Here is a 24920-nt window from a genome sequence, read left to right as displayed (position 1 = left end):
GGGCCGCGTGGGGGGCGGCCGGGGCGGCGGCGGCGGCGGTGGGGGAGGGGGCGGGGGCGGGCAGCTTTGTTCGCGCCGGGCGCCCGCGCCGCCGGTGTCCGCGAGCCGCGGCGGGGCCGGCCGGGCTGCTCGCATCACTTGGCGCCCGGCGCGGCGAGCGCTGCCCGCGGCCCCCGCGCGGCCCTCCCCACAAAGGGCCGCGGAGCTGCGTGGCCGCCGCCGCCGGCCGCGGCTCGCCTCCGCGGGCGCGGAAATTTGTTGCACTTCTTGGGGCTTTGTTTGTTTGTTTTGCCTCTGATTTTTTTTTCGTTATTTTGGACAAAATGTCGGTCCGTGATGTAAAAATTGAGCGAGGAACCTTGATGGCATTGGGAGCTTTGCAGAAGGTGCAGTTTGGATTCTGCTTTTCCCAGGGTGGCAGCTCGGTCTTGGCCGGATGAATCTTCGCTGCTGGCCGTGGAAACGGCTAGAGCAGCTTGTTAGTTGATTTTTAAATTCCTAAGTGTTGTATTTAAAGGCTTACGTGCACAGAGGAGGAATCGCCACCTTAAATAAGCATATGGGCGATTAACAGGGTATGTTTTCCTCTCGGAAAGGGAATTTGGTAGCTTTGACCAATGTCAGTGTGTAAATATTTAGACGTTATTAGTGACTTTTTAACATTTTTCAGCGAGATCTGTTATTTACAGTGTGTCATATGTTATTAATGCTCGTTGCCTAAGTTCCCTGGCAAATCTGTTTCATGCCTTCTGAGAAAGTAGACAATTGATAGATTGTCCAAGGGATGGAAAAAAATGTGAGTGGGTTTTCTAACTTGAGTTCGGTAAATTATTGAACGCTGGCGTTGTGAGACCCATCACCTCCTCTGTAACCTTGCTATGTGATAAGTGTGAACACTTTGAAGTGTTTTGCATTAAAATACGATTTTAGGTGAATATTGAGAGAAGAAAGTGCCATTGGTTTATTTCTTAGACTTAACATTTCCTTTCTCCCCCTCCTTTTCTCTTTAAAAGTTTTCCAAGAAATAACTTCACCAAGATGTCCAGTGATAGGCAAAGGTCCGATGATGAGAGCCCCAGCACCAGCAGTGGTAGTTCAGATGCGGACCAGCGAGACCCAGCCGCTCCAGAGCCTGAAGAACAGGAAGAAAGAAAACCTTCTGCCACCCAGCAGAAGAAAAACACCAAACTCTCTAGCAAAACCACTGCTAAGTTATCCACTAGTGCTAAAAGGTAATGTGTAAAAGGATTAAGACATTATCAGGTTGTCTTCCAAATGGTTGGACACTTTTGTTGGTTTTACATCAGTGGCATTGGTTCAAAAATACGTACTTCGTGATCACTTTTATTTGCACTTGAATGAGTTGTCATTCTTTAGGTGGTATATAAGCCACCTCCCTGGAATTGTACTTTTAAGTGAACTTACTCTGTACTTCGGTAACTTCAGGAAGAGTGTCCTTGAGTAGAGAGCTTGGACTAACATTCTGACAGATTGTTTTAGGAGTTGGCAAGGAAAATTTGGTGAGCCCAAATTAGCTGGTACATTGAGGATGTTCCTTTTTATGAGTCATACTCTTCCTCTTTGAAATTGACACATCTAGAGATCAGCAGCGCTTCTCCATGAAACTTAATGATTAGAAATGATTATGTTTGCTAGAAAATTTGTAAATTCAAGACCTTGGCTGTATTTGAAAGAAGATTTAAAATTTTGCTCCAAATTTGCTTTCAATTTTACAAACATGACTTTAAGCCATGCATCTCAGTTACTACTTTTTTGTAGTTAACTTATGGTTATGCCTTATATTCTTGTGAATGCGAATAAAACCAAAAAGTAGCCATTTACAATTTTGGGTGGCACGTGGCTACTGAAAACTTTCATTGTGCTTGTGACTCTTCACTCTGAAACTTGTGGATATGCTTGACATGTTAATACTCAATAGCAGAAGAAACATTTTGTTGGGTATATATGAAAGGTCATTTGTTTTCTGTTGATTTATATTATCTTTGATGGCAAAAAACAAACTGATTCGGTCAAGGGGTTGCCAATGGTAGTAGTAGGGGAATATCTATGAATTCTATTAATTATACATCAAATATGTCTATACCATTACCAATGTTGACATTTTGTTCATTTTTATTGATCACAACTAAAGGAAAAAGAAAATATAAAAACTGTTCAAATATTGCGTTCTGTAGTGATTTAGAAGTAATTTTATTTTTCTATGGACTTTCACTTCTGTTGATAACTAAGTATTAATAATTTGAGGATTTTTTTTAAATAACAGCAGACTTTTAAATAACTTAGAGTCTTCAATTTGCTGTAGTCCTGTTGAGGAGCATGTTAAACATCTTAAGTTTTGAAAGCATTTTAAATTTGAATAAAATCAGAGAACTGCTTTTTTCCCTCTTAACTAGGCTATATATCTGATTATTTTTTTCTTCCCAAATTTATTCAATTTTAGTGCTGTACTTAAGATTAAGGAAAACAGAATTGGTTAAGTAAGAATGTCAGAGTCCTTTTAGAAGTTTCTCACTGGTAAAGCTGTTTGTAAATTTTAAACTTTTTTCTCACATAAAATATTGTCAAAAGCGTTAATGTACTCAATGTAATAGCTTGTTAATTCTTACCTCTGTAAAAGTGACTTGAAGTCATTGTCAAATATTCTAGTGCTTTCCCTCCTCCCTTCTTGTCTCATTTGCATATAAGCTTGAAAAGAGAATTTCTTTGGTAAAAAGTGTTTTAAAATAGATTTTACAGCCTTTATTGAGTACTAGTAGAGGACTATTTCTCAAATCAGGTGTGAATGTCATACTTATTTACAGTAGCAAGTGAGAAAAAAAGCTGCAAAGTTTCTGTTAAGGGATTTGGGTTATGCCTCTGAGAACAAAGAGGAAGCAGCCATGTTAGCATTACTGAAGGCAAAGCCAGCCTTGCATTTAACTGCATGGTGGTAGAGGGCAGTGTAATTCCCCGGTTATTCTGTAGACTACCTCAAATCCTTTTTGTCTGTTCTCATTTCACTAACAGAATTCAGAAGGAGCTAGCTGAAATAACTCTTGATCCTCCTCCTAACTGCAGGTAAGAAATAAATTTTGTTGTTTTGATTACAAAATGTGGAAAAATATCAAGAGATTAATGCATCGGCTTTGGATATGTGTGCTGCGGAAGAAGCTACATTTGCTTCTCTTCAGCTTTGCAAGTGGATTAAATAAAAATTGCCTAAGGTGAATTAAACAAGTTTGGGGGAAAATACTCTTTAGTATGTATCATACATTTTAGATTTCTGAATATACTGATTTTGTGCTCCTTACTGAGATTAGTGTGAATGGTGCTGATTTTTGTTCTGTTGTAACATTTCTGTAGAGTGTTTATTCAGAAGTACATTGCAGAAACTTCTAAAATTTTGCTAAGCTTTAAAGTTACTGCTTGTGTGCAATCTGAACTGACCTTCCAAATTTAGAAATTGCTGAATGTGGTGTTACAAAATGTAAATGCAGTAAACAAGAGTATAGTTTCTGTTTGATTTATTCAGTAATGTGCCTTAAGGACAAATTTTATGTGCTAAGCTAATGCTTTTAGTTGTTTATAGAGAATGTATTGTTGGAATTATTTACATTTTAATCAAATGTCTTAATTACTTTGGAAAATTCTTAGTAATTTTGGTCCTTGAAATATGTGTACGAAAAGGAGTAAATGAACTGGAATTTGTAGGAGGAATTCATTTCAGTGAAACTCATGTAGAATAATTTAAAATTGTTGGTTGGTGTAAGGTGCATTAAAAGTAATTGGTTGACAATTTAGTTTGTAAAACGTTTTCTCAGTTTGTCTTACTTAGTGCTCTGTTTTCAACAGTGACTATATGGCTTCTAAAATTCATCAAATTTAGGAAAAGCAGTTTTGTAGATAATTTGCATACAGATATGTGCTCAAGAGCGAGAGTGGTGGCTAGGAATAAGGCAGAGTTATGGTTTGATATGAAAATGTATTCTCGTCTTACCTGTATTTTTGGTGTAAGTTGTGTTCACTTGTGACGATCAGACCTATTTCTGAAGTCTACTTGAGATATAATTGGGTTTAGTTCAATTGCTTCTTGTGTGTATTAACCAGATTCTTAGATAAGGTGATCTGATCCTGATTTATGCAGTGAATTAACAGTTTTGCTCATATTTATAATCAGCTATTTCAGTTCAAAAGGCAAACATGAATGTAAACTAATTTTAAACAGGTAGTGGTATGTCAGATCTCAGATTAAGAGCTGTGCTGTCCAGTAATGAAGCCATGAGCCACCTGTGGCTATTGACCACTTTAGTTGTCCGAAGATGAGATGTGCTCTAAGTATAAAATACACATTGAATTTTGGAAACAGTATGAGGGAAAGAATGTAAAATACCTTATTGATTTTTTAAAAGTATCTATTACATGTTTGAATGATAATGTTGGATATGTTGAGTTATAATGTTTTAAAAATTTATTTTTTACCATTTTAATGTGGTTATTAGAAAATTTAAAATTATGTATGCGGCTTGTATTACATTTCTTTTGAACAGTGCTGCTTTAGAGAATAAATAAATAAAAGTATTGCTTCTAGCCTTCTCATTGGTGTGACAAATCTGTAGCCATTTAGTGAGGTCAAGTTAAATTTGCTCTCTGGAAGAATCACTTAACTTGCAGAGTGTCTTTTGATATTTCCCTTTATAAAAGATATAAAAATCTATCAATTCAAAACTCTTAAATGTTTTAAAATTGCGTGTAAGGTCAAATATTTTTAAAGGTTTCTGTGGATTTCTTACAAGTGGCACAAACTAGTGTACGTGCATAAATCTATAGAGCCCAGTAGATGATGTGTTGAATGCCCTTGGAGCAGGAGTGTAGTGTTGCCGTTCCTGAAGACATGTTTAACCCAGGAATGGTTCTACAAGGGCACTGAGGATTCTTGTAGAGGAAGTAGAGTGTTTCTAGGAGGCAGAAAGTTTAACTTGTTTATTTTTCTGTTTATATACCATATTTCATTTCAGTTCAGTAAGTAATGCTTCACATTTAGTGATCAGTGAAATAGCGAACCTGTGGGCTTGGGAACAGTAGCATGGACTACATCATCTGTGATGATTGTAAACTATTGCAAATTACATATTTCAGGTCTCCAGTTCTTTTAATATTTGAATTTCTTTGTGGCTATGTGACTAAAGAAAAAACAGAAAATATCAGTCTTAACAGGGAACTGGGAGAAGTTGTTGTCTTATTAGTTTGGGGACGGTTTTCTTCATATGCCTGACATGTAAAATAGCCAGATACTTTTGTGTCTTTTATTGTAAGTGTTAGAAATTTTTTTGGGTGGAAGATGATCTAGTTCTTGTCCTTGAGCAGGGATTTGGAATATTGAGTGTTTAGTGGAGGCATTTTAGGATTTTGACAGCTAAGGCTGAATTTGTGTTGTATTTTTACCTTCATATCAGATACAGTTGTGGTGTTCTTGTAATTTGGTGCATGGGTGAGAATTTTAGCTTTACAGTGATTGTACAGTTTAAATTTATTAATTTGTGTTATACTTTAAAATGGGATTCTATATTAATAAATTCTAAAATGTGTGAATTCATATTGTTTGAAATCTATGAAACCTAGTACTTTTTTGACTTTGATGTTTGACTTTCATGTGTAGCTTATTAATCAGAATTCCATTATGGTTTTGAAAATAATTTTTACAAGCTTGTCAAAGTATGTGACAGATTTAATTCTTCTTCAGGGAAGAAATGTAAAGTATATCTGTGTACATTCAGGAAAAAGTTGATTGAAATACAAGAAAACTTAGCAAAACCAAAATTACTCAGATGAGACTAAGAATTTTCTTAGATCCCTTCCTCCCTTCCTGTGTTTTATTGATAAAATATCCTTTTTCTTATGTTATATATTCCTTTACTGTTATATAGCTGTGTCTAATATGTGTACACTGAGAGTGATCTTAGGATAGACTTAACTGTTGAATTAAGTGTGTGGCTTTAAACAGGTTTGAATATATTTTGATAATAATGATACTTTTCCTGATAGTATGAAAGTTTGATAAAATGTTATTTCCAGTGATTTGATGGCATTTCAGTTTTTAGGTATTGGGAGTTCCTTAGGCCAGAGCATTCTAAACATAGGGATATTTATGTAGTGATTTTAATTTTTATTATTTACATACTGTATTCTAAATTATGGAATAAATAGTTCATACATCAATGAGAATGAAGGGAAGTTGTGTTATGGGCATTTCCCTATCTGTTTTTGGAGAAAGTGATTGACTAGAATTGTTGAGTAATGTGCAATTAAGGCATTTATGTTCCCTCTGTTTCGCAAAGGGTGCCTTTGTCCTCAGAGTAACCACTTACACAAGTGGCAAACATTTAGGAAGTTGCTGGATTTTTAACTCAACCTCTAATTCTTTCCATATATGAGAAGGCACAAATACACACTCTTAAACTATTCTTCAATATGTTGAGGTTGAATCTGTGTTAAAGTTAAATTCAGGGGCATTTGTAAATAGTTTTTGGCTGTGGGAAAGGCCTTATTGGAGGGAGATGTAATAGTGTTAGGTTATTACAGTATTAATGTGTGTGCTTACAAACTTGAAAGGTACTCTAATACTGTAAATTTTGCTAACATCCTTCTTTTAAAAACAAAATTAATACGAGAAGCAATTAAGTTCTAAACCAGAAGCTGGCAACTCTTGATTTCCTCATAAGGCTCTCATTGTCTAACTGTGGGTGAACTGTACCTCCTGCGGGTTACTACCACAGGCCACTATTTTCTAGGGTAGACTAGCTTTGCTGCTCATAGGGTGATCTTCAGATCAGCAGTGTCTGCATCACAGGTAAGATTGTTACATTCCCGTACTGCAGAAGTACTGAATCAGAAACTGAATATCAGCAAGATTCCCAGGTGAATTTTATGTATATTAAGGTTTCAGAAACATTGGTCTGGGTTCAAATCCCTGGTCTGCCTCTTGTTAGTTATGTTATTTTAGATGAGTTAGGATATTATTTCTTTGTTTCAGTTTTCTTAAGTGTAAAATGGAGATTAAAATAATCCCCCCCAATAGGTTTATTGTGAGGATTAATTGAGTTAGTATGTTTTAAAGTTTTATCATGGTGTAAATTGGGTCAGTAAAGTGACCACAGCATAATTAAAGGGAGAGAGGCAGTTTAGACACATGCCCCCACTCTTGCTGGCATTTTCTCCAGTGGGTCAGCATCGTACTATAGGAGTAATTTTATTTTAAGCAGTTAAGTGCCTATTTATTTGAGAATACATCAAGCAAAATTTTGTGTTTGTATATATATATGTGTGTTTGTATACATATATGTGTCTGTTTACATATATATATGTAAAAGGAGTTCCTTGGAACTTGAGTAAAAAAATTAATCGGGGGCATTGGGGAAAGATGAAGAAATAGTATATCCCTTTTAAAGGAATATGCATGAGGTTAATGATACTTAATAGGGAATGCTCTGACTCTCTGAAGTAAATTATAATGAAAAATTTTAAAATGAGGGTGATAGTTATGTTCTCCCTTTTAAATACCCTGTTATAAAAATTTGCGGTTTTACTGAGAATGAGATTATATCAGTATTTGGAAAACTTAGATTCTGAATTGATATAGTTTGCCAGTTATCTACACAAAGCAGTTTTTTTCCTTGTCTGTGATTTTGGAAGCTTTTTGTAATAAACAAAAGGTAATCAAAATAACGTGATATCTGCATAACTTGGTTGCTTATATAGCCCTTTATTTTATTTAATTTTAATTTAATTTAATTTTGGGGGGACAGAGGGAGAGAGAGAGAATCTTAATAAGCAGGCTTCACGACCAGGACAGAGCCAACTTGGGGCTCAAACTCCCAACCTTGAGATCGTGACCTGAGACGAAATCAAGAATCGGGATGCTTAACCTACTGAGCCACCCTGATGCCCCTGGCAGTGCTTGATTTTAAAGCCTTTCACATAGATAGATTGCTTTTTTCTTTTTTACTTAACACATGTGATTGCTGTTCTTGTTGATATTAGGCAGTGTGTGCTATGTGAAGGAAGGTACCCTCTTTTGTAAAATGAAATTATCTCTTTAGTCATCTAGTCCTTTTATTTTCAACTCTTCAAAAAAAATTTTAGAACTCCTTTTTTTACAAAAATTAAATCTTAATTGGAAGCTCTCTTTCTAAAACAGATAAATATAGAACTACTCTCATTGAAGGTGTTTTTCCTACCACCCCATTGTGGTCATCTACTGATGGATAGTTCTTACTATTTTATTAATTAAATTTTGGCATCTGCACAGACTCTCAAAAATCCTGAGGATTTTTTTGGAGACTTGGGCATTACTGATAATTTTAAATGATGTTTTATGTTTCATTAAGCTAATACGAACTTCAACACAGCTGAAACACGTAATACAGTATGATGATGCTGTATACTGTAATTATTTACTTGTTTGTTTACCTTCTGCAATTGTGTTCCTTTGAAAGGAGGATGGTCTTATACATTTTTGTAACTCTTGCTTTACACTGTGTTTTGCTTGTGAAGATTTGTTAAATTAATAGATAAATTGAAGTCTGTCAAATTGACAGAAATAGAAATTCCAGGCAAAACTGACTTTGGATTGGAGAAGATCTATTAAAAATCCCATATAGGGGCACCTGGGTGGGAGGCTCAGTCGGTTAAGCATCTGCCTTCAGCTCGGGTCATGATCATCCCACGTTCCTGGGATCGAGCCTCACTTCCCCCTACCTTGGGCTCCCTCCTCAGCGGGCAGCCTGCTTCTCCCTCTCCCTCTGAGATCTCTCTCTCTGTCTCTCAAATAAATAAACAAAATCTTTTTTAAAAAATCCTGTATATTCTTTACTTTTTTTTCATAGTTACGATTTTTAGTATGATTATTCAAAGGCATTTAGCTCCTGTTTCTATTATAAAAGGAAATTGATAATTACAATAAGCCTAATTATTTGCCTCATATGTGCCAGCACAGCAGGAGGACCCAGTGCTGTTGTGACTAAAAACTTTTTCCAAAAGAATGACATGGTTGAAAACAATATTTTTCCCCCCAAAAGGTCACGTTTTTTTAGGGACCTATTATGTTCAAAGCAGATAATATAGTTAGAAAGTAGGTGAAAACTGTGCGTTTACTACCAGTTGTTTTGTCAACTTTCTATAGTTAACCAATTGGTACCTTACTCCCTCCTTGAAAAGAGTTGCTGTAACGACAGATGGATAGATATGTTTAGTTACAAGAAAATCAACAAATCTTTCTTGCTTTGAGTGCAGGGGCATTCAGATTGAGAATGGAGAGCTTGATCTGCCATTCTTATCTTCCCTATGAAGTAGAGATTAAAAACATGATAAAACCACTTGTAGATTTAGAGAAATAGAAATGATTTTTTTCTTCCTATACTGCTTTTGACAGGGAAGTATATTTGGCATTTTATTAGAATCTAGAAGAAGAAAGTCTCGTTAAACTTTTATTCTTTCTCTTTTTTTTAAAAAAAGATTTTATTTATTTATTCATGAGAGACAGAGGGGGAGAGAAAGAGAGAAGCAGAGGGAGAAGCAGGCTCCCAAGGAGCAGGGAGCCTGATGTGGGACTCGATCCCAGGATCGAGTGATTCCCCGGGATCACGACCTGAGCCGAAGGCAGATGCTTAACCATCTGAGCCACCCAGGCGTCCTCTTTCTCTTGCCTCTAGATCAGTGGTTCTCAACTGGGGGTGATTTTTGCCTCCCTACTCTTCCCTACCAGTTCCACCCCCCTCAAAAAAAAAGCCTAAGGAACAGTTGTCAATGCCTGGAGACTTTTTTGTTTTCTCAACTGGGGGGAAGGGGGGTTGCTACTGATACTTAGTGAGTAGAGGTCAGGGATGCTGCTAAATGCCCTTGAGTGTGTAGGACAACCCCTCTACTACAAAGAATCATCTGGACTAAAATGTCAGTAGTGCTCAGGTTGAGAAATCCTGCTGTAGATATTTATTCTGACACCTTGCTGCCTGAATTGTTGCATAGTTTTCTTTTTACCATTTTTCTGTCTTATTAGTGATGACTGCTTAGTATATTCTCGTACACCTTCCTCAGAGCTGATGGCTCTACCTCCCACTACTCCCATGCTATGGTTTACGTTTCTTGTATATCTTTTGACATGTGTGTATGTTGTTTTTTATGTGAAACCACAGGAATGGCTGCCTTGAATACCTGTTAAATTATGGTCTGTTGAGGCCAGAAATGCTTTCGGCAGTATTTTCATTTCTTTTCTGTCTTCTACCAGTTAATTATACCCCTGCATGATCTAGCTTTAGGCTGTTGTATCTATGTTCCACAAGAAATACTGAGGTACGATGCATCAAGGAGAAATACCATTGGAAAATCATCAAAATTCAGCTGTACATTGAATTACAAACAGGTTAGAAAGCCGTGCTCTTGATTTGGTTTTTAGTCATCATTAAGATAGTACAGATCTGGATTAATCACTTTTGTTAGTTCTAAGTCCACAATCTTTTATTTCCAACCCTTGGGGCCAGATGTGTTTCAGAGTACAGAAAATTTTAGATTTTAGAAAGGGCATATGATGTGTTTGCTATATTATTTTATGTAACAACCCCAGTGGGATCTTCAAACACATAATATTTCTACACCAAAAATGTATAAATATTTATACTAAATGGATAGAGGCTACGAGTAGTTTCAGGTTAGTTCATGTTTGGTATTGCTGCCAAATTATTTTTCTCCAAACTTATTTTAAAAACCTTTGATTTTTTAGAGCTTTTGGGGTTTCAGAATTGTGGATAAGCAGTTGTGATCCTGTTCTGCCTGTGTTACAATGACAATTGACTGCAGCCACTTCATGAAAGAGTGTTTTGAAGTTGGTCTGCTTTTCTTTCTTTTACCTGTTTTCTAATAAAAGTTTTCAGTTTCTCGCTTTTTATATTTGGATAACTGCTTTTGTTGTTGTTATATGACTTGTATGTCTGATTAGAAAAATACTTAAGACTCTTGATTTTAGAAATCTTTATGCTTAAGGTGAAACTATGTAAGTATCAGTTTCTTTTTAAGTTGTGTATATTGGATTACTTTTCCACTTGGTTACTAAGTATTGTCTTTTAATCATTCCATTTTTTCTGAATATACAGAATTACACCGAAAGCAAGACATCCTTTAATAGTTAAACATAGGATTTGCCATTTTTATGTATGCGTTTTGTCCTGCAGTATTTGAGTATAATTGGGCAGTAAAAGGTTACATTAAATCTTACTGTGTTGAGTTAACAAACCAACCTAGAAGGCTCATAACCGTAAACATACAAAGGTTTATTTTTCTTGCTCATATGAAGTCCACTGTAGGTCCAGGAGCTCTCCTGGGTAGCTCTTTCACGTGTGGACTCAGATCTATGCTTCTTACATCTTGTAACTCTGCCATTTGAAACATGGGTCCAAGCAAAAGAGTTAGAGGGTCATGTGCCAGCTTTTAATTTTAAGTGCTTTGGTCTGGAAGTAAGACCTGAATTAATAACATGGCCTCAACTAACTGCAAGGTGGCTGGAAAATGTGGGGGAGCATATGGATATTCAGTGGGAAATCAGTTCTTCTGCCACCAAAGATATATACTTCCATGAATAGATGACTTTTACTTCAAAAGAGGAAATAATTGAGCGTCCAGCCTGACAGCTGTATTGGATTCCATAGTATAGTACATATTAATACACTAACGTGTTTAATTCCTCAAAGAACCCTCTAAAGAATCATTCTTGTTAAGATTTCAAAACTGAATCTTAGAGTAGTTGAGAAAATTGCCAAATGTATATGCACATATGTAGTGCATATACATAACAGTTGCGGGGCAAAACTCTAGGTTTACTTTTTGACATAAAAGTAAGCACTTCTGCTTTTGTACAGTGCTGCATGAGAGACCTGGTAAAAACATTCACAGTTGATTATGGGTCTGTAGGTGCATGCTTAGTGTAAGTATATCTCCCATTTGTTTGTTTATAGTTTCTCAAAGGATCCAAAAATACTTTGTTGTAGGGTTTTAGGACCTGGCATGTAAGGTCCATATGGTGAGTTGGGGAAAGAAAAGAGTTCCTTTCTTTGGCTTGGGGGGGTGGGTACTAGGCTTTCTTACCTTTTTTTTTTTTTTTTTTGATTTTATTGTTTTTTTTTTTTTATCTTTTAAGCTTTTGGTTTGTTTTTTTTTTTTTTTTCAGGGAACGTTACCCAGTTGTCCGCTCTCTTGCTTTATTCTCTTCCCCTGTAAGAAAGAAGGTCAGGGACTGAGTATGATCACAACAGAAAAGGCAAATCTTTGTTCTCTGCCTTGTAGTTCTTTGTGTGTGGCTTTCCTGTGGGCAGAGGAATATCTTTAAATCTACCTCTGCTTTTTTCTCTGGGGTATTGTGAAGCAGTCCATGTTTATGAATTGCTTTGAAGTTGGAAAAAATCCCTCTGCAGATAAGAATTCCTAGCTTTATGGAGAAAAGCCCCAATCACATAGGATTTTAGGAGAATTTGAATGCTGATTTCTCAGCAGCATGTGCACTTAACTATTTTTTGATACTGGCACTAGATCTCAATTTTTAACAAATTTGGCTTCATGTTAGAGTCCTCTTAATTTTGTCTTGTTTTTTATAGTTTCATAGTTCATTTAATCACTGTTTTTCCTAAATTTGTGAATTTATAGAGATAGTAGTATGGGGATTTGCTTTTTTCTTATGAGTCTCTTTGGGAAAGGAGCTGGTCCACTTAGCAAAACAGACCTACTAATGTTCTCAGAGTGACCTGCTTGGTTTATAGAGTTTGTTTTAGATTAATGACACTAATGAGTTTTACGAATCAGTCTGTGCCTTGCATTTTGTCTAAAGGCAGTCTTAAAGTTAGAGTCTAAAGCTTTGACATTTTTCTCTTTGTTCACATTTCATTGGTTTTATAAGGGTGTGTAGATAAACAGCATAAGCTTATTTATAGCACCTGTTTTGGATGTGATGGTCAGTAGGAAGCGATTAACCTCAAGAATAACAGCAATAGGGCCAAATTTCTAGGATCATTACATTTAAAAAAAATTTCAGTCCCTTCTTGGTCCTGAGCGTATGTTATAATTAATTTAATGGTTATTTGCAGCAAACAAAACTGAAAGGAATTGCATTATTTCCCTCTTCATTCATTGTCTGTAGTTCAGTCTCCCTATTTTGGAGGGATTTGAACCAGTTATGCCCTTCCAAAGTTTCTTTGCTGCTTCACTGTCCCAGAGCAAATACACTTTGTCATTCTGTTTAACTTCTAGCTTGTCTGGGGAAAAATAAAGACATCTCTTGTCTGAAATTGCTTTTGGGAGTATAGCTCCACATATTTTGGTCTGAATGAAAGGCCTAGGGAAACATGAATTTTGTTACCTTTTTATTTTATTTTCCTTTACTTATAAATCATCATGATGATCCCCCCTTTACATCCACGCCTCTCACTTTTTATAAACAACATTCATTCCCTTTCTGAGGGTGGTTATTTGTAGTTCGTTTTGCCATTTACAATCTTACAGGTCCTTTACAAATGGATCATTTTTTCACATTAAATTTTAGTAGGTCAAGAATCCATTTATTCAAGGTCCCCAAGAGAATCGATCTCAGAAGATTGTGGCTACATATTTTTTATGGCTTCCTATTGCTTTCCTTAGTCTTCTCAATTTAAACAGTAGCAACAACAAAATATAGAGGGCACCATAAGGCCTTGGCTTTATGGTTTTATTTTTGTTTCACACTTGTTTCTAAGGATATTGGTAATATTTGTTGGATTTGCAATATATACGCTTGTGGTAAATTTACCTGCTATCACAATGAGAAAAAATCTGGCATTTGATGGGTTTGAACACAAGTTTAGATGCATGTGTTCCATGTGGAATTCAAAGGCAGTTTTAACTAGTATACCTTTAGATTTTCTTTATTTTATTTACACCAGTGTCTGTTTAAAATTTTAAAAGATGTTTCTGTTATATCTTCCCAGATGCTTAATATCCCCATATCCATTAGAGGACTGTGCCAAGCATTCATTTTGTTTTTCTTAAACCCTAAAATAAACATGTTGCAAATGATTGCTTTCCCCTCCTGCTGAGGTTTCTTAGTTTTTTTAAATTAACTTTTTATTATGGACAATTTGAAACATACATGAAAGTAAACAGACTATTATGAAGAATCCCCATGTAGCCTTCACCCAGTTTCAATAGTTACCAACCCTTGACCAGTCTTGTTTCATCTGTAATTCCATCCATTTCACCCTCCCGTTATTACACTGAAGCAAATCTCAGACATCATTTCATCTGCATTTTTAACATATTTTGCTGTGTATTTTCAAAAAATAGGAACTCCTTTTAACTTAACTACAATGTTATTAACACACCTACATATTTTAAATCTAAGTTCCTTAATTGTTCAAATTTACAAATGTCTAAGACAACTGTCCTCCCAACCCCCACTCCCCAAACTTATCTGAATCAGTATCCAAAAAAGTAGACGCACTGAGATTGGTTGGTATGTCTTTTATATCTCTTCTAATCTGTAAATTCTCTCTCTCTCTTCTTTTTCTTTTCCCATTTTTGCAATTTAATGAAAGAACTGGGTGGTGTTTCTGAGAGTTTGGATTTTGCTTATTGCATTCCTTTAATATCTTTCTTCGCGTTCATTGTTTCCTTTAAATTTGGAAGTTAGATCAAGAGGCTTGATCAGATTCAGGTTTGATTTATTTTCTTTCTTTCTTTCGACACAACTGCCTATAGGTAGTGTGCTTTTCTTTCAGTAGACTTGTAAGATCTGATTCTCTTTTTGTGATATTAGTAACCATTGGAATACATCTCTAAAGAGAAACTTACCCCATCTTCCATTTGTTTACCCAGTTGGGTAAGTTACCTAGTGAAGGCAGAGTAAGTGTTTAATTCTTTTTCCTGTTTACCAGTTTTATTTTTAGTGCTTTTTCAAAATAATAGTTGGTTTCCTAGTATCCTTTTTAGAATCATTGTGAACTCATATCTGTTGTGTTTTAGTCCATTGCAGTACTTCTGTATATTGCCATTATAATCCTTATAGACCTTCTTAATTTTAAATAAACTTCAGCTTAAATTGCTTTATCTTAGGGAACTTTAGATGTATAAAAATTGCATGGACATATTTTGGGGTAAAAAATGCAAATGCAAATATATACATTCAACTTAACCATTGCCCTACATATTATTTCAAAAAACTGAGTACTTATTTAAGTATTGTTTTAAACATGTGACATTCTCCTAGCCACCTCATCATTTGTCAAGGGATAATTAGTAAGTCAGCATCAGGATGACTGAAATACCTTTATTGGAACTACAGGTCTGTTTTTAAGTTCTGAATTAAAATCAAGGTGGAATGCAAAGACCTTTATCAGAATCAAAATAATTTATCATAAGAAATGAATTTAAAAATCAACCCTGTTGTAAGTATACAATATCAGCAGACTTCCTTATCTACTTACAGTGTTTCTCATTAGGGCCTCCCTTTGCATTTTGGGCTAGATTGTGCTTTTTCTTGGAAGACATTGAGCATCCTTGGATTCTGCTGCCTAAATGCTAACAGAGCCTGTCCCAGTATTATGGGCACCAGAAACCACCTTCTCCTCCTATTTCCAAATGTCTTAAGGAAGGAAGAGGGGTTAATCACTTCCAGTTACAAATTACTGGCCTAGATTCCACATTGTAATGATAGCAAATCATAATGTAATAAAAAATGTATAGCATTGCTTCAAATAATGTATAGTGATTTTTAGTAAGTGTCTAGTGTAAAATCTGTCATAACCAAATGTGTGATTTTACTGCCTATATAATTATCTTCCATGCAAAAAAATAGATATTTTCTTCCTCTAGCATTTTAGTTTTTACAGCTCCCCCAAATTTTGAACTATCATACTAAATTTGAACTTTGTGCATGAGCTTGACATGTATATACACACTTGCAAATATGTATCTTTGAATATTCTTTTGATTTTTTTTATTTTTTAGTGAATTTTATCTTATTTAGAGGGAAACCTGTGTATGTAATGGGATTTTTATGCTGGCCCATTGCCTCAAACTGAATTGTTTCATTTTTTTAAATTTCTAATCTCTATTAACCTTTCCTGTTTTTCAGAGATTATTTAAAAGCTCTTTCAGTTCTGTCATCTTTTCTCTCATTATCTCCTCTCTGGCTTCTCATTTATCTTTACTAAACAGTGTATACAGTTACTTCTCCACTTTTCTGTCTTGTATGTATTTCTTTCATCTTTTTGTAATCTGGCTTTTTGTCTTCTATTTTATTTAAAAAATGTCATTTGGTAATCTTAGCTGTCAGTGTTTTCTTCCTATGACTTATTTGTAATTTTTTTTTAGGTGCTCACCTTATGTCTCCTTACTTTTCAACTTCTTTTCTGTTGTTCATGAAATGTTTCTTTTTTCTCCTAATTACTCTTCTTTAGTATTTAGTATTTCTTCCTATATGTCATACCTGTTTTTTCTTCACCCATGTATCTTTTTTGTTTTAAGATTTATTTATTTGAGAGAGAGAGAGCACGGGTGGAGGGGAGGGGCAGAGGAGGGAGAAGCAGGCTCCCCACTGAGCAGCAAGCTGTACGCAGGACTCAATCCTGGGACTTCAGGATCATGACCTGAGCCCAAGGCAGACGCTTAACCGACTGAGCCACCCAGGTGCCCCATGTGTGTATCTTTTCTCTCTTCTTATCTCCCCTAGGCACTCAATGCCACACCGTGTCAGAGGGGCCTTTGATTACAAAATTTCCTCAGAAATCTCAGTGATTGTAGGGTACCTGGGCGGCTCAGTAGGTTAAGCATTGGACTTTTGGTTTCAACTTAGGTCATGATCCTCAGGGTTCTCAGATCGAACCCCCCGTGGGTTTCCACACTCAGGGGGGAGTTTACTTTAGATTCTCTCTCCTCCCTCTGCCCCTCCCCACCCCCTGCTCGCATGTTTGCATGCTCATTCTCTCTCTCTCAAATAAATAAATAAATAAAATCTTAGCAGTCTCGGTGATCAAACTTTTCTGCATTTGGCTTCTGACTTTTTTTTTTTTTTTTTACCTGTTAATATATAAAAGCCCTGTGCTCTAGTGAAAATGGGTTTGTTTCCCACCTTCTGGGCATAACATGGGTTTTCTAGGCTCTGCATCTTTGTTTACCTCCTCTCATTGCCCAGATTGGCTTTCATCTAAGCAGTAGTGATCTTTTATTTATTTTTTTAAAAAGATTTTATTTATTTATTTATTTGACAGAGAGAGAGCCAGCGAGAGAAGGAACACAAGCAGGGGGAGTGGGAGAGGGAGAAGCAGGCTTCCCGTGGAGCAGGGAGCCCAACACGGGGCTCGACCCCAGGACCCTGGGATCATGAGCTGAGCCAAAGGCAGACGCTTAATGACTGAACCACCCAGGCATCCCAGTAGTGATCTTTTAAGGCCCATTTCAAATCCTACATCTTGTGAAGCCTTTCCTGTGCATCTCTTGAGAGACTTATGTGTTATTTATTCTCTGCTAGCTACTGCCTCTTGTCATTTGCCCTTTCTTCCCAACTAGACTTGGGTATGGGTCTCATGTTTCTATATTTTCATCTCTTGGTGTAATGTTCTTGCATTACATTTTAGAATAATTTTAATAAGCTTGTTAATATGTTAAACAAATACTTTGTTAATAACTTTCCAAAACATGGAGTTAACAAGTAGTGTTTTTAAAAAATTGTTAGTCACGGGCGCCTGGGTGGCTCAGATGGTTAAGCGTCTGCCTTCAGCTCAGGTAATGATCCCAGGGTCCTGGGATCAAGTCCCGCATCGGGCTCCCTGCTCCTTGGGAGCCTGCTTCTCCCTCTGCTTCTCTCTCTCTCTCTCTCTCTCTCTCTCCCCGTCTGTCTCTCATGAATAAACAAATAAAATATTTAAAAAAATAATAAAATAAAAAATTGTTAGTCACAACTTTTATAATATAAGCTCCCAATGGATGAAAATCTTAAGTATATTGTAAAAAGTCAAACTGTTAGAAAACTTTGGGGAATGGGCATATATATTGTTGGTTGTTCGGGAACATCCACATTGTACGACTGCAGGGGTGTCATTTATTCTGTACTCTGTTGAGCATAGCACAGCACAGGGTATAGTAGACGTGGCACCCTGGAGCTGTACAGTATGGTGGCTGTGATCAGACCCCAAAGATTAATTTTTAAGCCATAAGCAAAATCATAAAGGAGGTGATTGAGGTAAAGAACTCTTGTGCTATGAAAGGAACAAAGTTTTAAACACAGGAAAAATATTTGCAGCAGCATTGCAAAGAATATGTATCATAAGGAGCTTATATTAATAATAAAAATATCAAGATTCATAATGAGTAGATGAAGGATATGAATTCACACAAGCTCTTAAAGAGACACAAACTGGAAACAACATGAGAGGGGTAGTACTACTTGGACTGCTTCAAAAACCTATTGAAAACTATGAACCAGCTCTTCAGAGAAATACGCCTAACATTTCAGGAAGTTTAGGGAACCACAAAGTTTTTTCTAGGTTCTGGAGTTTTATAAATGAACATTTAATGTCAGTTAGTACAAAGAAACAAGGTAAAATATGTCTGTCACTTATTCACTTATTCACTTATTCAGTAACTAGATAGCCTCCAGAAAATTGAGAGCTTGCATGTAGAAAGTAGAATTTAAAGAGCTTCTTAAATAGCTGGGGAAAAGAAAAATAAAATTATGGTTTGCCTTGAGTCCTGGAAGTCCACCTGCCAGCTATGAATGTGTAAGGGAACAAGACGTGGAAATAGAACAAAGAGATGATTTGGAGACTGAGGGGTTGAGAGAACACCTCAAGCACAATGGAAGGAATAGGCAGAGAAGTAGAAAAAAGGCCAGAAGTGGCCCGGTGAGACCTCTCACAACTGAAGGTAAGCATCTTGACATGAAGGGCAGTAGGAAGCCTTTGCAGGGTATTGAAAGAGGAGTAGGGATTTAGAAGTAACGGATTAGCCTGCAACCTGAGTTGTGTAGCTAATTGACGAATGATTCTGGGGGAAAAATGGTCCAGATGCAGTTCAATTTGAAATCTGTTAAAAAATACTGTTTTCAAATAGGGATAAGGAGATTTTATAATTTTTTATTTTTTTAATCCTCCAGTAAGACAGTGCTCTCCTGACTATGAAATATTTAGTGACTAAAGAAAAAAAAAATGTGATGTATGTCCATGTCTGTGTTTTAATAATGGAAGTTTACAAGGAAGTTGTTCTTTTCTAGTTGTTACACATGGAGATTCAGAGGCATTCCCGAATATCATAAGCAACAAGCGATTCAGTGGAAGCCCAGTTGGCATTAGCTGGAAGTGTATGTGGCCTTCCACACCTTGCTGGCAGATGGAGTTCTTGGAATTAGGTCGACTTTATGGTTGGCCTACTACCTACCTCTTGGAATGGATTCGTTTTCATGGATTTGTTTTAATGAAAATGTGTAAAAGTTACTGGCTGCCTGATAAAAACACTAGTTAATTAGTGACAGCATAATGTTTTCTGATCTATTTTCAGGTGTGATCTATATCATATTAATATGTTTATTTCATATTCACTGCTGTTAGCAAGGCATGCTGAGAGGTTCTATGAAAATGTGTGAAAGGGGTACAGGAAATGGAGATTGTGTAAAGCGGTAGATATGTATCTATTTTTCTTTTGTTATAAACAAACTTAGGAAGAATTACAAATGAAAATTTGCTAAACTCTTAAATTCAGGTGGCATGATTTAAAATAGTGCTATTTAGGGCGCCTGGGTGGCTCAGATGGTTAAGCATCTGCCTTCGGCTCAGGTCATGATCCCAGAGTCCTGGGATCGAGTCCCGCATCGGGCTCCCTGCTCCTTGGGAGCCTGCTTCTCCCTCTGCCTCTCTCTCGCTCTCTCTCTCTCTCTCTGTGTCTCTCATGAATAAATAAATAAAATCTTTAAAAAAAAATAAAATAAAATAAAATAGTGCTATTTAATAAAAATATAATGCAAGCCACCTATGTAATTTTTTATTTTCTAGTAGCCACATTAAAAATTAAATGTGAAATTGATTTTAATATATTTTTATTAACTCAAATATCCAAAATTATTATTTCAACACGTAATCAACATGAAATTATTGATGAGCTATTTTAACTTTTTTTTTGGCACAATATTTTTGAAATCTGGTGGGTATTTTACATTTACAACATATTTCAGTTCACACCATCTACTGTGTTAAGTGCTTAATAGCCACAGGTAACTAGGGGCTACTGTATTGGACAATATGGATTTAGAATGTTTGCCCTGTGTCCTTCCACATACTATGGATTAATTTGTTTTTACTCCCTTTTACCTGTTTTTATTGTGCATAGGTATCAAGAACTGGGGCACACCCCTGTTTGTAAAAGGAAGATTAATAACCCTTTTTGGCTAGAGGTAATTAGATGTGAAAGGTCCAAAAGTTCAACAGTCAGTACAGAAATGCAGGCTGTTTTTTCAAGGGTTTTGCTTTGAAACACAGGTCTCTCTGCCCATGGTTTTCATTATTGGTATCTTATGGTAGTATATGCATAATTGAGAGGGAGTCTCTGTTCTTTTTTTATTGGTTTCATTGGTTTTATAAGCTGAAATGTCATTTGTTATGAGTTTGACTTTTTTATAGTAACATTTTCTCAAGCATGAGCTAAAATAATTTTAAATGTTTTATCTTGTTATAGATAATCTTGCCGTTAGCAATACTCCTATTTCAGATAACCTTTAATGGGCATTTATAGAAGTACTTTGTAAATAATTTTAATTAAAATTATTTATGTCTTTCTGAGAACTTCTAGGAGGGGTAACATTGTCTCAGGATTTAAAATTGATTTAATCTAACTATAGTTTGTTGGACTTTATTTGATATAAACTTCAAATAAGATAGAGTTAGTTCCATTTTTTTGACTGATTTCTATTCACAACCCTCATGCCGTAAGGCAGTCTGCTGTTTTTGAACACTAAATTTTAATATTAAAAACTTCCTAAAACACAGTTTGTTTGCACATAGTACATGATAGAACCAGACTGTATTTTCCAAGATGTCTAGCCTTGTGCATTTTTATTGCCATTTACTTTTTTCATCTGTGTTGAATTATGACGTGTCAGTTAATTGCAGCTGTATGTGCCCATTTGAAACAATAGCTATTACTTACTGACTATGCTAGGTACTTTGTTACACAACTTACATATATTATTTTTCAGTTCTGTCAGGGAGGTATTATCATCTTTTCAGAAATAAGAATAAATCTTCACGAGACTCATTTTAGACCCAAAGACACCCCCAGATTGAAAGTGAGGGGGTGGAAAACCATTTACCATGCTAATGGACACCAAAAGAAAGCTGGGGTGGCAATCCTTATATCAGACGAAATAGATTTTAAACCAAAGACTGTAATAAGAGATGAGGAAGGACACTATATCCTACTTAAAGGGTCTATCCAACAAGAAGATCTAACAATTGTAAATATCTATGCCCCGAACATGGGAGCAGCCAATTAATAACAAAAGCAAAGAAACACATCAACAACAATACAATAATAGTGGGGGACTTTAACACCCCCCTCACTGAGATGGACACATCATCTAAGCAAAAGATCAACAAGGAAATAAAGACTTTAAATGACACACTGGACCAAGTGGACCTCACAGATATATTCAGAACATTCCATCCCAAAGCAACAAAATACACATTCTTCTCTAGTGCCGATGGAACATTATCCAGAATAGATCACATCGTAGGTCACAAATCAGGTCTCAACTGGTACCAAAAGATTGGGATCATTCCCTGCATATTTTCGAACCACAATGCTTTGAAACTAGAACTCAGTCACAAGAGGAAAGTCGGAAAGAACTCAAATACATGGAGGCTAAAGAGCATCCTACTAAAGAATGAATGGGTCAACCAGGAAATTAAAGAAGAATTAAAAAAATTCATGGAAACCAATGAAAATGAAAACACAACTGTTCAAAATCTTTGGGATACAGCCAAGGCAGTCCTAAGAGGAAAGTATATGGCAATACAAGCCTTTCTCAAGAAACAAGAAAGGTCTCAAATACACAACCTAACCCTACACCTAAAGGAGCTGGAGAAAGAACAGCAAATAAAGCCTAAACCCAGCAGGGGAAGAGAAATCACAAAGATCAGAGCAGAAATCAGTGAAATAGAAACCAAAAGAACAGTAGAACAGATCAACGAAATGAGGAGCTTGTTCTTTGAAAGAATTAACAAGATTGATAAACCCTGGCCAGACTTATCAAAAAGAAAAGAGAAATGACCCAAATCAAGAAAATCATGAAAGAGGAGAGATCACAACCAACACCAAAGAAATATTATAAGATTATAATTATACAATTATATACAAAAAACAATTATAAGAACATATTATGAGCAACTATATGCCAGCAAATTATAATTATACAATTATATACAAAAAAACAATTATAAGAACATATTATGAGCAACTATATGCCAGCAAATTAGATAATCTGGAAGAAATGGATGCATTCCTAGAGATGTATCAACTACCAAAACTGAACCAGGAAGAAGTAGAAAACCTGAACAGACCTATAACCACTAAGGAAATTAAAGCGGTAATCAGAAATCAGAAATCTCCCAACACAAAAAATAATGATGTAATGGATGGTGATTAACATAACAATAAAAATTAAAAAAAAAATCTCCCAACAAAAGCCCAGGGCCAGATGGCTTCCCAGGGAAATTCTACCAAACATTTACAGAAGAGTTAATACCTATTCTTCTAAAACTGTTCCAAAAAATAGAAATGGAAGGAAAACTTCCAAACTCATTTTATGAGGCCACCATTACCTTGGTCCCCAAACCAGACAAACACCCCATCAAAAAGGAGAATTACAGACCAATATCTTTGATGAACATGGATGCAAAAATTATCACCAAAATACTAGCCAATAGGATCCAACAGTACATTAAAAGGATTATTCGCCATGGCCAAGTGAGATTTATCCCTAGGCTGCAAGGTTGGTTCAACATCCACAAATCAATCAGTGTGATACAATACATTAATAAAAGAAAGAACAAGACCCATATGATCCTCTCAGTAGATGCAGAAAAAGCATTTGACAAAGTACAGCATCCTTTCTTGATCAAAACTCTTCAGAGTATAGGGATAGAGGGAACATACCTCAAGATCATAAAAGCCATCTATGAAAAACCCACAGCGAATATCATTCTCAATTCAGAAAAACTGAGAGCTTTCCCGCTAAGGTCCGGAACGCGGCAGGGATGTCCACTATCACCACTGCTATTCAGCATAGTATTAGAAGTCCTAGCCACAGCAATCAGACAACAAAAAGAAATCAAAGGCATCCGAATTGGCAAAGAAGTCAAACTCTCACTCTTTGCAGATGATATGATACTCTGTGTGGAAAATCCAAAAGACTCCATGCCAATACTGCTAGAACTCATACAGGAATTCAGTAAAGTGGTAGGATATAAAATCAATGCACAGAAATCAGTGGCATTCCTATACACCACTAACTAGACAGAAGAAAGAGAAATTAAGGAGTTGATCCCATTTACAATTGCACCCAAACCATAAGATACCTAGGAATAAATTTAACCAAAGAGGCAAAGAATCTGTACTCAGAAAACTATAAAATACTCATGAAAGAAATTGAGGAAGACACAAAGAAATGGAAAAACATTCCATGTTCATGGATTGGAAGAACAAATATTGTGAAGCTGTCAGTGCTACCTAGAGCAATCTACACATTCAATGCAATCCCCATCAAAATACCATCCACTTTTTTCAAAGAAATGGAACAAATAATCCTCAAATTTGTATGGAACCAGAAGAGACCCTGAATAGCCAGAGGAATGTTGAAAAAGAAAAGCAAAGCTGGTGGCATCACAATTCCGGACTTCCAGCTCTATTACAAAGCTGTCATCATCAAGACAGTATGGTACTGGCGTAAAAACAGACACATAGATCAATGGAACAGAATAGAGAGCCCAGAAATGGACCCTCAACTCTGTGGTCAACTCATCTTTGACAAAGCAGGAAAGAATGTCCAATGGAAAAAAGTCTCTTCAACAAATGGTGTTGGGACAGTTGGACAGCCACATGCAGAAGAATGAAACTGGACCATTTCCTTACACCACACACAGAAATAGACTCCAAATGGTTGAAAGACCTAAGCGTGAGACAGGAGTCCATCAAAATCCTAAAGGAGAACACAGGCAACAACCTCTTCGACTTCAGGCGCAACAACTTCTTCCTAGAAACATCGCCAAAGGCAAGGGAAACAAGGGCAAAAATGATCTATTGGGACTTCATCAGGATAAAAAGCTTTTGCCAGCAAAAGAAACAGTCCGCAAAACCAAAAGACAACCGACAGAATGGGAGAAGATATTTGCAAATGACATATCAGATAAAGGGCTAGTATCCAAAATCTATAAAGAACTTATCAAACTCAACACCCAAAGAACAAATGATCCAATCAAGAAATGGGCAGAAGACATGAACAGACATTTTTCCAAAGAAGACATCCATATGGCCAACAGACACATGAAAAAGTGCTCAACATCGCTCGGCATCAGGGAAATCCACATCAAAACCTCAATGAGATATCACCTCACACCAGTCAGAATGGCTAAAATTAATAAGTCAGGAAACAACAGATGTTAGCAGGGATGCGGAGAAAGGGGAACCCTCCTACACTGTTGGTGGGAATGCAAGCTGGTGCAACCACTCTGGAAAACAGTATGGAGCCTCCTCAAAAAGTTGAAAACAGAGCTACCATACGATCCAGCAGTTGCACTACAGGGTATTTACCCCAAAGATACAAATGTAGGGATCCGAAGGGGTACGTGCATCCCAATGTTTATAGCAGC

General features: G+C 36.3%; 1 protein-coding gene across 4 annotated transcripts in view; it reads left to right on the top strand.

Annotated features, from left to right (window-relative positions):
- The window catches only part of UBE2E3 (ubiquitin conjugating enzyme E2 E3), an 84745-nt gene that overhangs the window by 613 nt on the left and 59212 nt on the right, over positions 1-24920 (top strand). The window contains exons 1-3 of one of the 4 annotated variants that reach the window (XM_073881731.1): positions 134-478; positions 1014-1232; positions 3028-3078. In XM_073881731.1, coding sequence (XP_073737832.1) covers positions 1039-1232; positions 3028-3078 — 245 coding nt within the window. In that variant the 5' untranslated portion in view covers positions 134-478; positions 1014-1038. Of the gene's footprint in view, positions 1-133; positions 576-1013; positions 1233-3027; positions 3079-24920 lie in introns of those variants that run through there. The other 3 variants (XM_025849162.2, XM_025849152.2, XM_073881721.1) reach the window with 3 other exon arrangements.

This window comes from Callorhinus ursinus, unplaced genomic scaffold (genome assembly GCF_003265705.2).
Source record: "Callorhinus ursinus isolate GAN/ISIS: 27379988/994484 unplaced genomic scaffold, GSC_fseal_2.0 scaffold2, whole genome shotgun sequence".
NCBI classification, from domain to species: domain Eukaryota; kingdom Metazoa; phylum Chordata; class Mammalia; order Carnivora; family Otariidae; genus Callorhinus; species Callorhinus ursinus.
The sequence above is the reverse complement of the archived record's forward strand: the minus strand, read 5'-3'. Positions and strand labels throughout refer to the sequence as shown.